The sequence below is a fragment of the Oncorhynchus keta genome, chromosome 26, assembly GCF_023373465.1.
Source record: "Oncorhynchus keta strain PuntledgeMale-10-30-2019 chromosome 26, Oket_V2, whole genome shotgun sequence".
In the NCBI taxonomy this organism is placed as follows: Eukaryota; Metazoa; Chordata; class Actinopteri; order Salmoniformes; family Salmonidae; genus Oncorhynchus; species Oncorhynchus keta.
In genome coordinates this window covers 26,575,259-26,588,424 of record NC_068446.1, presented here as the reverse complement: position 1 = coordinate 26,588,424, position 13,166 = coordinate 26,575,259, and the positions used below count along the sequence as shown (strand labels likewise).

General features: G+C 40.9%; 1 protein-coding gene and 2 non-coding genes across 3 annotated transcripts; all 3 read left to right on the top strand.

Moving 5' to 3' along the window:
* Positions 1 to 1,084: 1,084 nt before the first annotated feature.
* Positions 1,085 to 1,157, top strand: trnav-cac (transfer RNA valine (anticodon CAC)). Its single transcript has one exon. It is a non-coding gene; the product is annotated as a tRNA-Val (tRNA).
* Positions 1,158 to 2,517: 1,360 nt separating this feature from the next.
* trnav-cac (transfer RNA valine (anticodon CAC)) lies at positions 2,518 to 2,590 on the top strand. Its single transcript has one exon. It is a non-coding gene; the product is annotated as a tRNA-Val (tRNA).
* Positions 2,591 to 9,237: 6,647 nt separating this feature from the next.
* Positions 9,238 to 13,113, top strand: LOC118359159 (ribonuclease P protein subunit p21-like). The gene is made up of 5 exons (XM_035737473.1): positions 9,238 to 9,313; positions 9,403 to 9,496; positions 9,692 to 9,774; positions 11,782 to 11,916; positions 12,995 to 13,113. Exons 1-5 carry the CDS (start codon positions 9,253 to 9,255, stop codon positions 13,111 to 13,113), a joined length of 492 nt encoding a protein of 163 aa, XP_035593366.1. The 5' UTR covers positions 9,238 to 9,252.
* The last annotated feature ends 53 nt before the right edge of the window (positions 13,114 to 13,166 follow it).

The following is a 13,166-nucleotide window of genomic DNA, read 5'->3' as shown; positions in this document are numbered from 1 at the left end:
TCTACCCACTGTAGCACTGGCTGTAGGTCTGTGTCCCGTCCCTGCTGCTGCCCCCATTCAGCCACGTCGACAGTCTGCAGCTCACAGCAGACAGGCCCGCTCGCCCGACACACTGTGGCACAGACCCCCTCCTCTGCACACAGCTCTCTCTCCCGTCCCTCAATACAGCAGAATTTTGGGGGGTATTCTTCCCCAGATTTGTGCCTCGACACAATCCTGTCTTGAAGCTCTACTGACAATTCCTTTGACCTCATGCTTGGTTTTTGCTTTGACATGCACTATCAACTGTGGGACCTTATATAGACAGGTGTGTGCCTTTCCAAATCCTGTCCAATAAATTGAATTTACCACAGGTGGACACCAATCAAGTTGTAGAAACATTTCAAGGATGATCAATGGAAAAAGGATGCACCTGAGCTCAATTTCGAGTCTCGTAGCAAAGGGTCTGAATAATTATTTAAATAAGTTATTTCTGTTTTTTATTTTTAAATCATTTGCAAAAATGTCTAAACCTGTTTTCACTTTGTCATAATGTGTGTAAATTGAGAAAAATACATAATTGAATCAATTTTAGAATTGGACAAGTAGGCGCGCAATTGATTATAGTCATTGTAGTTCCCATGTTTTCGATGCTAAATCTGTTTAAAAAAAACAAAAAATAACAAATGTTAATTGCTCAGCACTTAATTGCTCAGCACCTACTTCTGTTTACCACAGAGAGCGTTTGATTCTCTGCCCTCCTCAACCGTTTATGGCTGGCAAAGTACCAGGATGTTATCTTTTGTTTTGAATCCGAATTTAGAACTGAATTTAATCTGAATATCTGAGAAGTTCAATATTTGAAACTTTTGTGAAATTTAAGTGATAGTTTGTAAACTTGATACACAGAAAATGAATGCTATATTTATATATATATAGCATTTATATATATAAACTCAATAAATAAATATTATTACATTGAAATTACATTGCCATTTAATTAAGTTTGAAATCATGATATCAAAGTCCAATTTATGAAGTAAATTATTAAATTTGGGCATTACGTGGCGAGATTCTTTAACTCGATTTCTGGCAACACCTTTCAGTTTCCGTAGTGTAGTGGTTATCACGTTCGCCTCACACGCGAAAGGTCCCCGGTTCGAGACCGGGCGGAAACATATTTTGTCAAAATTGGACCAATGACTGAAAACGTAGTGGCTGCGGATCCGATTTTTTTCTGTGACCCAAATTTCTGTGCATGTGCGGATCACGCTATTACTCTTAGAGAACAGGCTACTCTGGCAAATGGTGCTTGTTTTAGAAAGTTAGATCAAAACTGAGTCAATGTCTGCAAGATCACATAATGATATTATTCTACATAACATAACCGAATATAATAGTATTACGTTACTGTAAGACAAAAACACACCTGCATTTTTCTCTCAAGCGGCCAAAACTCAACCGTTCACACCACTAGGCAAAATACATAGTTTAGCCTACCTATCTGCTCTAAAAAATATTCTTATGGTGGCCAAATCACGTTTTTTTTTGTCGCAATCCCTTCTAACGTGTCCTTCACAGCCTTTCAGCATCCATAGAGGCGAACAAAGTACATGTTCCAGAGTTTTAGCCACCGCCGGCCCGCTAATTAGACAGGATTCGGTAGAAGCCTATGACGGGAGATTGACGAGGGCGTTATTTTCTGAGCTAAACTAACCATGACGCACCTCTAACAACAAGACATAAAACCTCACATAGTTCTGCCTCAAAACAATGACAATTTCCCTCAACCAGTGACATATTTGGCTTTTTATTTGAGCGCTGATGCTGCTCTGTGATAAACAGTGCCCACTTTGACAAAGGCAGGGGCACAAAATATGTTGAATGTCCATTCCCAGCGCGCCTCTCCAGGGTGCTGTTGGAGAGAAACATAGCTGCGGTACTCCACCAAAGTTCGTTTAAAAAAATCTTCGAACAATCTTAGACGTTTATAGTTTGTTTCAGATTTCGTCTGGTCTGGACCAGCTTTGATTTGGCCCAAACATAGATGTCTATAAATGAAGTATTTTTTTCAAATTGAATTCAGAACCAAGAATGAGCGGGATTTCAACACCAGGAAAATACGTATTTTTCAACGTCTGGAAAATAGGCTTTTTCGACGTTCTGTAAAATGTGTATTTTAAACATACGGAAAATACATATTTCCAACTTTCATTCAGAACCTAAATCGAATCAAAACTGAGCCACATTGGCTTCAGAAACCTCTCCGTTGGTACCGATAGCTTCTGTTTACCACAGAGAGTATTTCATTTTCTTTTTCCCCCTCTACATTTTCGGGCTGGCAAAGTACCTGGATGTTGTCTTTTGGTTTTGAATCTAAATTTAAAGACCTGAAATGGAAAACGGAATATATCTGAGAAGTTGAATATATTAAATGATAGTCAACATAAAGAGTAACAGATTATTCAAATAATGGATATGCATGCTGTCACATCACGTGGTGAGATTCTTTAACTCGATTTCTGGCAACATATTTCAGTTTCCGTAGTGTAGTGGTTATCACGTTCGCCTCACACGCGAAAGGTCCCCGGTTCGAAACCGGGCGGAAACATGTTTTGTCAAAATAGGACCAGTTACTGAAAATTAACAGCGGAGTGGTTGTGAATCCGAATTTTCAGTGACCTATTTTTCTCTGCAGTAAAGATCCCAAAGCTTCTGTGCATGTGCTGATCACGTTATTTTTGCAAATCTACCATTCCAGTGTTTAACTTGTTATATTGTATTTACTTCGCCACCATGGCCTTTTTTTGTTGCCTTTACCTCCCTTATCTCACCTAATTTGCTCACATTGTATATATACTTATTTTTCTACTGTATTATTGACTGTATGTTTGTTTGACTCCATGTGTAACTCTGTGTTGTTGTATGTGTCGAACTGCTTTGCTTTATTTTGGCCAGGTCGTAATTGTGAATGAGAACTTGTTCTCAATTTGCCTACCTGGTTAAATTAAAGGTGAAATAAAAAAATTGTATTCAGTGCTTTAAGCACAGTCTCTGGTCTACTCTTAGAGAACAGGCTACTCTGGCGAATGATGCTTGTTTAATAACGTTATATTATATTATTGACCAAATACTTATTTTCCACCATAATTTGAAAATAAATTCATAAAAAAACCTACAATGTGATTTTCTGGATTTTTTCTCTCTCATTTTGTCTGTCATAGTTGAAGTGTACCTATGATGAAAATTACAGGCCCCTCCCATCTTTTTAAGTTGGAGAACTTGCACAATTGGTGGCTGACTAAATACTTTTTTGCCCCACTTTATGCTATTAATAAAGAACACATTAAAGCAACTCATAGAGAAGATTACTTTGAGGTTGACTTTAATGAAATCTAAGCCATAGTTATGATAATGTTGGAGCACAATCCTGTGTACAACAAACATATTCACACAATAACTATAGAAATTGTTTTATAATACAAGACATATTCACTGTGATTAGTATAAAATGTTGGTCTTTGTGCAACATTTACACAAAGTAGCCCTCAAAAATAATACAGTGCATTCGGAAAGTATTCAGACCCCTTGACTTTTTCCACATTTTGTTAGGTTACAGCCTTATTCTAAAATGGTACCTGTGAAATAAACACAAATCAAACGAGTCCAAACCACTTCCATCAATGGAAATAGATTTTCAGTTCATTATTTATTTGTGTGTGTCTGTAGTCACTCCCCCTTCTCCACCATCCAGCTTTACTTTTCAGTCTCATAAAAGGCACTGTTTGAGCTCCTGTCAATGCCCTGTGCCAGGTACAGGGAGAAAACTAGATATTTTCCTGCCACTCATGGAAAACTGGTATGTGTGTGTGAGGGCTGTTGGGGTCTTGTTTCAGCTGCTGGTGGCAGCACCTGTATAGATGGCCGGAGGGATGCTGCTCGGAGGATTTTCTTTCCTCAGTTTGCTCCTTCCTCACTGCCTACCACTGCTTCGAGGCCTCCAGCCCCCATTGAAAGCAGGCAGCGACAGCAACATCCTCAAATGGCATCCTTGAATTGATGAGGCTTTCTGCTGTGTAAGTGCAGGTGGCAGAGGACGTGACAGTGACACTAACCGTTTCACTCTGCAGTAACATAATGCCAGAGCTGTGTGTCTCTAGGAGCTTCTCTGGGCTGGTGTTAAGAGCAAAGCAGATCCACCCACTTCAGGATCTCTTCCTCCCTGTGGTGCTTGGCCAGTAGGACATCATTGGCAGCTCTAATGGGCTCTGTCCATCAGCCATGATCCAAGATGAAGAGGCAACGTAATCTCTTGTTGGGCCCAGTGGAGAAGCTGTCAAGGGCAGTGGTTGTGTGGCTAGCAGAGGTGTGCTTGGCCAATCTGAAAGAGAGGCACAATATTATTTTAATAACAAAGCCTTTACTATAGACTAACCTAAATCAAGTGTGTGTTTGTGTGTGAGACAAAACAAGTTAGTGCCTGCACACATAAGTTTGTGTGTGATACAGTATAATTTGAATTACCTGTATCTAGCAGGTACTCTTCAGAACAATCCTATTTTGTTGTGGCAGGAACTGGTGTCAAAAGGGAGTGAGGCAGGACAGCCTGTAGGGAGGACCACTGTTAGTGCTGGGCTGCGCTGGGGCTGGATCAATCTCAGCAGAGAAGAGAGCATGCATGTCGTTCCTCCCCTGAAATAGATGCCCAATTACCTTAGTTTAGCTTCATGATTATTCTAATGTGTGTGTGTGTGTGTGTGTGTGTGTGTGTGTGTGTGTGTGTGTGTGTGTGTGTGTGTGTGTGTGTGTGTGTGTGTGTGTGTGTGTGTGTGTGTGTGTGTGTGTGTGTGTGTGTGTGTGTGTGTGGTGGAGCGTGAACTGTGTGATCATGTCGCTGTGCTGTTTCTTTTTTGATGTATTCTAAATGCACAATATTAACTTTTCCCGACTGCTCAGTTTACTCGCCCTGGCAATCACTGATGTGTGTGTGTTCATATAACACAGAACTTTGTCAAGCTGACCGAGTCCTTGTAGTAGGAAATTCAGTGATAAGCTTTGGCATCAACTACTATCAACAGTGTAGAGTAAAAAGGGTATCAATCATTCAGATCTGTATTGACATAGACTTAATCATGTGAAGTTACAAAACTTCAAGGACCGAGTCATCGCTCGAGTTTAACAACGGATGTAGGTTACATTGCAAGTACAGTGCCTAAGAAAAGTGTTCAGACCCCTTGACTTTTTCCATATTTTGTTAGGTTACAGCCTTATTCTAAAATTGATTATCAATCGACACACAATACTTCATAATGACAAAGCAAAAACAGGTTTTTAGAAAATGCTACAATTACATAAGTGTTCAGAGCCTTTGCTCTGTACTTTGTTGAAGTACCTTTGACAGCGATTACAGCCAAGAGTCTTCTTGGGAATGCCGCTACAAGCTTGGCACACCTGTATTTGGGGAGTTTCTCCCATTCTTCTCTGCAGATCATCTCAAGCTCTGTCAGGTTGGATGGGGAGCATTTTTTCAGATCTCTCCAGCAATGTTCGATCAGGTTTGAGTCCGGGCTCTGGCTGGGCCACTCAAGGACATTCAGAGACTTGTCCCGAAGCCAGTCCTGTGTTGTTTTGGCTGTGTGCTTAGGGTCGCTGTCCAGTTGGAAGGTGAACCTTCGCCCCAATCTGAGGTCCTGAGCACTCTGGAGCAGGTTTTCATCAAGGATCTCTCAGTACTTTCTCCATTAATCTTTGCCTCGATCCTGACTAGTATCCTCGTCCCTGCTGCTGAAAAACATTCCCACCACCATGCTTCACCATAGGGATAGTGCCAGGTTTCCTCCAGACGTAACGCTTGGCATTCAGGCCAAAGAGTTAAATCTTGGTTTCATCAGACCAGAGAATCTTGTTTCTCATGGTCTGAGAGTCTTTAGGTGCCTTTTGGCAAACTCCAATCAACTCAATGCAGCATATGTACACATGTCAACCAGGAGCTCTAAAGGGGCAGTCCCGTTTAGTTCCTGTATATACTGGTTACAGAGACGTTGCATAGGCATAGTTCATAGGGTTGGTTTGGCAGTGTCTGGCATCGTCGCCTATCTTAACTTAACTTCTTACGGGTACGTGGGACGGTAGCGTCCCACCTGGCCAACATCCAGTGAAATTGCAGAGCGCGAAATTCAAAAATACTAAGTTCAAATATTTAACATTCTTGAAAATATATGTGTTATACATCAAAATAAAGCGTAACTTCTTGTGAATCCAGCCACCATGTCAGATTTCAAAAAAGGCCCTACAGCAAAAGCAAACCATGCGATTATCTGAGGACTGCACCCCATATACAAACACATGAAAATCATATTTCAACCAGGCAGGTGCGACACAAGTCAGAAATAACGATGTAAAAAATGCCTTAGCTTTGATGATCTTCTTCTGTTGCACTCCAAAAGGTCCCAGTTATATCACAAATGGTCCTTTTGTTTGATAATGTCCTTCTTTATATCCATAAAAACTCAGTTTAGCTGGTGCGCTTCAAACACTAATCCACTCAGTTTCCTTCCATCAAAATGCATACAAAATTATTCCCAAACGTTACTAATACACTTTTCTAAACAAGTCAAACAAAGTTTATAATCAAACCTTAGGTATCCTAATATGCAAATAAACAATACATTTAAGACTGAGAATAGTATGTTCATACCCAGAGATAAATAAGAAAGAACGCGGTTTACGCCATGCGCTTGGAAACACTAAAGCCAAAATGGGAGCCACCTAGAAAAACTACAATTTCTGGGTCATTTTTCCAAAAACCAGCCTGAAACTCTTTCTAAAGACTGTTGACATCTAGTGGAAGCCCTAGGAACTGCAATTTGGGAGGACTTGGGCTTATAATTATAGTACTAGCCATTGAAAATAGTGGTAAGCTGAAATATTTGGGGCTGGGGGGTGGTTTGTACTCTGGGTTTCGCCTGCCATATCAGTTCTGTTATACTCAGACATAATTTTAACAGTTTTAGAAACTTTAGAGTGTTTTCTATCTAAATCTACCAATTATATGTATAACCTAGGCTCTGGGCCTGAGTAACAGGCAGTTTACTTTGGGCATGCTTTTCTTCCGGATGTCAAAATACTGCCCCCTACCCCAGAGAGGTTAAAGAACATATTCTGGGCGTTCTGCCAAATAGTCTAAAGGAGGAGGTCATAATGGCCCCACCTCAAGTCTTTACCAGGCACAGGCAGAAACCAAGGATTGTTTATGACACCAAAGACAAGATGCACAAAGTAAAATGTCCTTTAAAGGCACATGAAAGCCCGCTAGGAGTTAGTTTGCCAAAAGCACCTCCACAACATGATGCTGCCACCCCCATGCTTCACGGTTGGGATGGTGTTCTTCGGCTTGCAAGCCTCACACTTTTTCCTCCAAACATAACGATGGTCATTATGGCCAAACAGTTCTATATTTGATTAATCAGACCAGAGGACATTTCTCCAAAAAGTATGATCTTTCTCCCCATTTGCAGCTGCAAACTCTAGTCTGGCTTTTTTATGGCGGTTTTGGAGCAGTGGCTTCTTCATTGCTGAGCGGCCTTTCAGGTTATGTCAATATAGGACTAGTTTTACTGTGGATAAAGATACCTTTGCACCTGTTTCCTCTAGCATCTTCACAAGGTCTTTTAATGTTGTTCTGGGATTGATTTGCACTTTTTGCACCAAAGCACGTTCATCTCTAGGAGACAGAAAGCGTCTCCTTGCTGAGCGGTATGACGACTGTGTGGTCCCATGGTGTTCACACTTGCATAATATTGTTTGTAGAGATGAACGTGGGAACCTTCAGGCAACCTCCAACATTGAACTCTTTGGCCTGAATGCCAAACATCAGGTCTGGAGGAAATCTGGTAACATCTCTACGGTGAAGCATGATGGTGGCAGCATCATAGTGTGTGGATGTTTTTCAGAGGCAGAGACTGGTAAACTAGTCAGGATCGAGGGAAATATGAATGGAGCAAAGTACAGAGATCCTTGATGGCAACCTGCCCCAGAGTGCTCAGAACCTCAGATCGTGGGTGAAGGTTCACCTTCCAACAGGACAACAATCCTAAGCACACAGCCAAGACAATGCAGGACTTGATCGGGACAAGTCTCTCAATGTCCTTGAGTGGCCCAGCCAGAGCCAGACCGATTGAATAACTCTGGAGAGACCTGAAAATAGCTGTGCAGTGACATTCCCCAACCAACCTGACAGAGTTTGAGAGGATCTGCAGAGAAGAATGGGAGAAACTCCCCAAATAGAGGTGTGCCAAGCGTATAGCGTCATACCCAAGAAGACTCGAGACTGTAATCGCTGCCAAAGGTCTCTGAATACTCATGTAAATATGATATCAGTTTTTTAAAATTAATTTGAAAACATTTTTAAAAACCTGTTTTTGCTTTGTCATTGTGGGGTATTGTGTGTGGATTGTTGAGGGGAAAAAACGATGTAATCCATTGTAGAATAAGGCTGTAATCTAACAAAATGTGGTGAAGGTCTGAATACTTTCCAAATGCATTGTGTAAAGATGATATCTCTATCATTCTCTATGTTTACCACATATTAGGGGTGCGCAGGTCAGCTGTTTGTTCACCTGCGCACGCCTGCATTTGCTAATAAAATAACCCATCCACAACTGCCTGACTATATGTGATAAAATGAAAATCTGAGGCCCGCACCGAACCTTAAGGCTATGTGAGGTTATATACCTACAGTCAGTGTTCAGATTTCAGTTTCCATTTAACTCTTATAAACAGTAGGCTACAGTTCCCTTGACATGACATAGGCCAATTTGAAGTCCTGTCTTGTGACTGTCGAATATGTATAGCGCCTCACAAACATGGCACGTAACATAGCTGCACTGCTATCATCCTCTGTTATCACTTCACCAAATATATAATTTTATGGCCAACCCTTCTCTTTATTGATTGAAAGGACATGTCCTAACTGCTAAATCTGTGCCATTCAGGTCTCCATAGTGTCAGATCTATCATGCCAGAGTTCGTTCAGAGGCTGGTCAGTAGTCAGAGGATTTAGCAACTGCTTAGATTTAGCAAACGAATGTTAGGAGCTAGTGAAGCTAGACGAATTTGAGGGCACATCTGTTGCTTGCGTAGAACATTGTTTAGTAGGGTAGTAATTTAGCAACACATACATATAACGTTAGCTAAGATAGCTAGCCTAACGTTGACGTTACATACTTAGTAACGTTAGCTGGCTAATTTAGCATAGCAATCCACATCCATGCAATGGCAGGAAACGTGAAAGACAAGGAGGCTTTTCAAAGACTGAACTTCCTGTATCAGGTACGTTTTCTTGATGTCTAGTAATCCAGCTATACCTTTGGCTTTATAACTAATATTCTCAGAATTCTTTAATATGACATTGATTTCTTGCAGGCTGTGTTTTGTCTCAAACCTCTGAGAATGTGGAGTTAGCTCGTTTTTACTGCTTCACTCAGAAGACAATCGCAAAACGTTTGGTACTGAGACAGTGGGTAACATACACTAACAATATCATATAACATTAAACTCTTGTCAGAGAACATGGTGTTGTTACATTTGCATCAATAAAGGTTGTAACGTTCATGTCATGTTCGAATACATGACAGAAATAATACGTTTGAAACATGTCTGCTAAAACGATGACAACTAGGGCATGACTATAATGTTATTAATGTCTTTATAGAGACCCCTCAGTGAAAAGAACATTATGTAAGAAGTGCTACTTTTTGCTGGTCCCAGGAGTAACTGCCACAGCCAAACAGAGAAGTAAGTTTATTCATGCAAGACTAAGTCACTTTGTATATGCTACATGGCATATATATATATATAACTAAATAGACAGCCACCTAACCAGTACATCACTGGGGCCAAGATTTGCAAATAAATTCATTAAAAATCCTACAATGTGATTTTCTGGATTTTTTTCCCTCATTTTGTCTGTCATAGTTGAAGTGTACCTATGATGAAAATTACTGGCCCCTCTAATCTTTTTAAGTGTGAGAACTTGCACAATTTGTGGCTGACTAAATACTCTTTTGCCCCACTGTATGTATCATCCTCATGAGATTTTGAAAGTACTGAGTGGAAGTCCAATGTCTTTACATACAGTGCCTTGCAAAAGTATTCGGCCCCCTTGAACTTTGCGACCTTTTGCCACATTTCAGGCTTCAAACATAAAGATATAAAACTGTATTTTTTTGTGAAGAATCAACAAAAAGTGGGACACAATCATGAAGTGGAACGACATTTATTGGATATTTCAAACTTTTTTAACAAATCAAAAACTGAAAAATTGGGTGTGTGAAATTATTCAGCCCCCTTAAGTTAATACTTTGTAGCGCCACCTTTTGCTGCGATTACAGCTGTAAGTTGCTTGGGGTATGTCTCTATCAGTTTTGCACATCGAGAGACTGACATTTTTTTCCCATTCCTCCTTGCAAAACAGCTCGAGCTCAGTGAGGTTGGATGGAGAGCATTTGTGAACAGCAGTTTTCAGTTCTTTCCACAGATTCTCGATTGGATTCAGGTCTGGACTTTGACTTGGCCATTCTAACACCTGGATATGTTTATTTTTGAACCATTCCATTGTAGATTTTGCTTTATGTTTTGGATCATTGTCTTGTTGGAAGACAAATCTCAGTCCCAGTCTCAGGTCTTTTGCAGACTCCATCAGGTTTTCTTCCAGAATGGTCCTGTATTTGGCTCCATCCATCTTCCCATCAATTTTAACCATCTTCCCTGTCCCTGCTGAAGAAAAGCAGGCCCAAACCATGATGCTGCCACCACCATATTTGACAGTGGGGATGGTGTATTCAGGGTGATGAGCTGTGTTGCTTTTACATCAAACATAACGTTTTGCATTGTTGCCAAAAAGTTCAATTTTGGTTTAATCTGACCAGAGCACCTTCTTCCACATGTTTGGTGTGGCTTGTGGCAAACTTTAAACAACACTTTTTATGGATATCTTTAAGAAATGGCTTTCTTCTTGCCACTTTTCCATAAAGGCCAGATTTGTGCAATATACAACTGATTGTTGTCCTATGGACAGAGTCTCCCACCTCAGCTGTAGATCTCTGCAGTTCATCCAGAGTGATCATGGGCCTCTTGGCTGCATCTCTGATCAGTCTTCTCCTTGTATGAGCTGAAAGTTTAGAGGGACGGCCAGGTCTTGGTAGATTTGCAGTGGTCTGATACTCCTTCCATTTCAATATTATCGCTTGCACAGTGCTCCTTGGGATGTTTAAAGCTTGGGAAATCTTTTTGTATCCAAATCCGGCTTTAAACTTCTTCACAACAGTATCTCGGACCTGACTGGTGTGTTCCTTGTTCTTCATGATGCTCTCTGCGCTTTTAACAGACCTCTGAGACTATCACAGTGCAGGTGCATTTATACGGAGACTTGATTACACACAGGTGGATTGTATTTATCAACATTAGTCATTTAGGTCAACATTGGATCATTCAGAGATCCTCACTGAACTTCTGGAGAGAGTTTGCTGCACTGAAAGTAAAGGGGCTGAATAATTTTGCATGCCCAATTTTTCAGTTTTTGATTTGTTAAAAAGTTTGAAATATCCAATAAATGTCGTTCCACTTCATGATTGTGTCCCACTTGTTGTTGATTCTTCACAAAAAAATACAGTTTTATATCTTTATGTTTGAAGCCTGAAATGTGGCAAAAGGTCGCAAAGTTCAAGGGGGCCGAATACTTTTGCAAGGCACTGTAAGTGACATATTGTATTGTGGAGTAACTCAAGCTTTTTCTCTCTCAAGGGACTAAGCATAGAAACCGCATGACTGTGCTGCGATGTCTTCACTGTGGGCAGTGCAAGAGGTTCCTAAACAATCCGGAGCATCGCCTGTGGGTGGACCAACCTGAGGCTCAGCTGGAGAACCAATCACAGCCAGGTGATTTTTACCCTGGAACAACTCCACTACATTGCAGTTATGTATCATATTGGGGGGACAACTAGGTACCGTCATGTACACTCTCCTACATATTCATTTGGACAGTGAAGCTAAAACTTTTAATTTTGTGCTGTACTTTGAGATTTCCATGTGTGGAATGGATGTGGGTGGGGCCAGGTCTACATAAGGGTGCTATTTTCAAAAATCGAACAAAAGCTCTGACGAAGGCCGTGAGGCCGATGCGTAAGCTTATTAAATATCAGTGATACTACCAAGAGCAGTGTGCGGTATCCTTTTTCCTTCCTCTTGTCCAACTGTTGCCATGCACCTGCAAAGAGATTGCTCAGATGTGCGAGTGCCTTTTGAATGCTGTACTTTGAGATCAAATGTGTTGCGAGGTGACAGCACAGAATGACACTTTTTATTTGAGGGTATTTTCATACATATCTGCTTTATCATTTAGAAAGCACTATTTCTGAAGGCCCCCACCCATTTGAAAGTGTCATAAGTATTTGGACAAATTTACTTAGTGTATTAAATGTAGTATTTGGTCCCATTTTCCTAGCATGCAATGGCTACATCAAGCTCGTGACTACAAACGTGTTGGGTGCATTTGTAGTTTGTTTTGGTTGTGTTTCAGATTGTTGTGCCCAATAGAAATGTAAGGTAAAGAATGTATTGTCACTTTGATTCTAAATAAGATGTATTATATGTTTCTGAACACCTCTACGTTAATGTGGATGTCACATGATTATGGATAATTGTGAATAATGATGAGCGAGAAAGTTTGAGGCATAAGTATCATACCCCCCCCCCCAAAAAAATGCTAACCTCCCCTGTTATTGTGAGAGGTTAGCATGTTTTGGGGGTATGATCTTTGTGCATCTGTAACTTTAGCTATGTGGGGAAAGACTGGATGAATCAGGAGCTTAGGCTGTCATTTCAGACGCAGGTGTATTACAATTCAGCTTCACATGTAACATTTAAAATCTAAAATGTTTTCTGTTTCTTTATGCCACTTTTCGTCCATCTCAGAGGGAGGCCATGGTGTTTAACCTTTGTCCTTTCTGTTTTGCAGAACAAGGTCCCTCCACTAAAGAGTTGAAGGAGAAAGCAGATGGACCCATATCGCAGCTATCCTCCACAGGGCCTTCCTCTACCCAGCACCAGGTGCCTCCATCCAAGCCCAAAACCTGAGCCCTGGGGCCTCAGTAGCCCATTCACAACTGGACATAGCTGCTTTGTGTGGC

Coding starts and splice junctions, on each gene's coding strand:
- LOC118359159 (XM_035737473.1), top strand. CDS start 9,253: ATGGCAGGAAACGTGAAAGACAAGGAGGCTTTTCAAAGACTGAACTTC. Junction 9,314..9,402: donor GAACTTCCTGTATCAGGTAC/GTTTTCTTGATG, acceptor GATTTCTTGCAG/GCTGTGTTTTGTCTCAAACC. Junction 11,917..12,994: donor GGAGAACCAATCACAGCCAG/GTGATTTTTACC, acceptor TCTGTTTTGCAG/AACAAGGTCCCTCCACTAAA.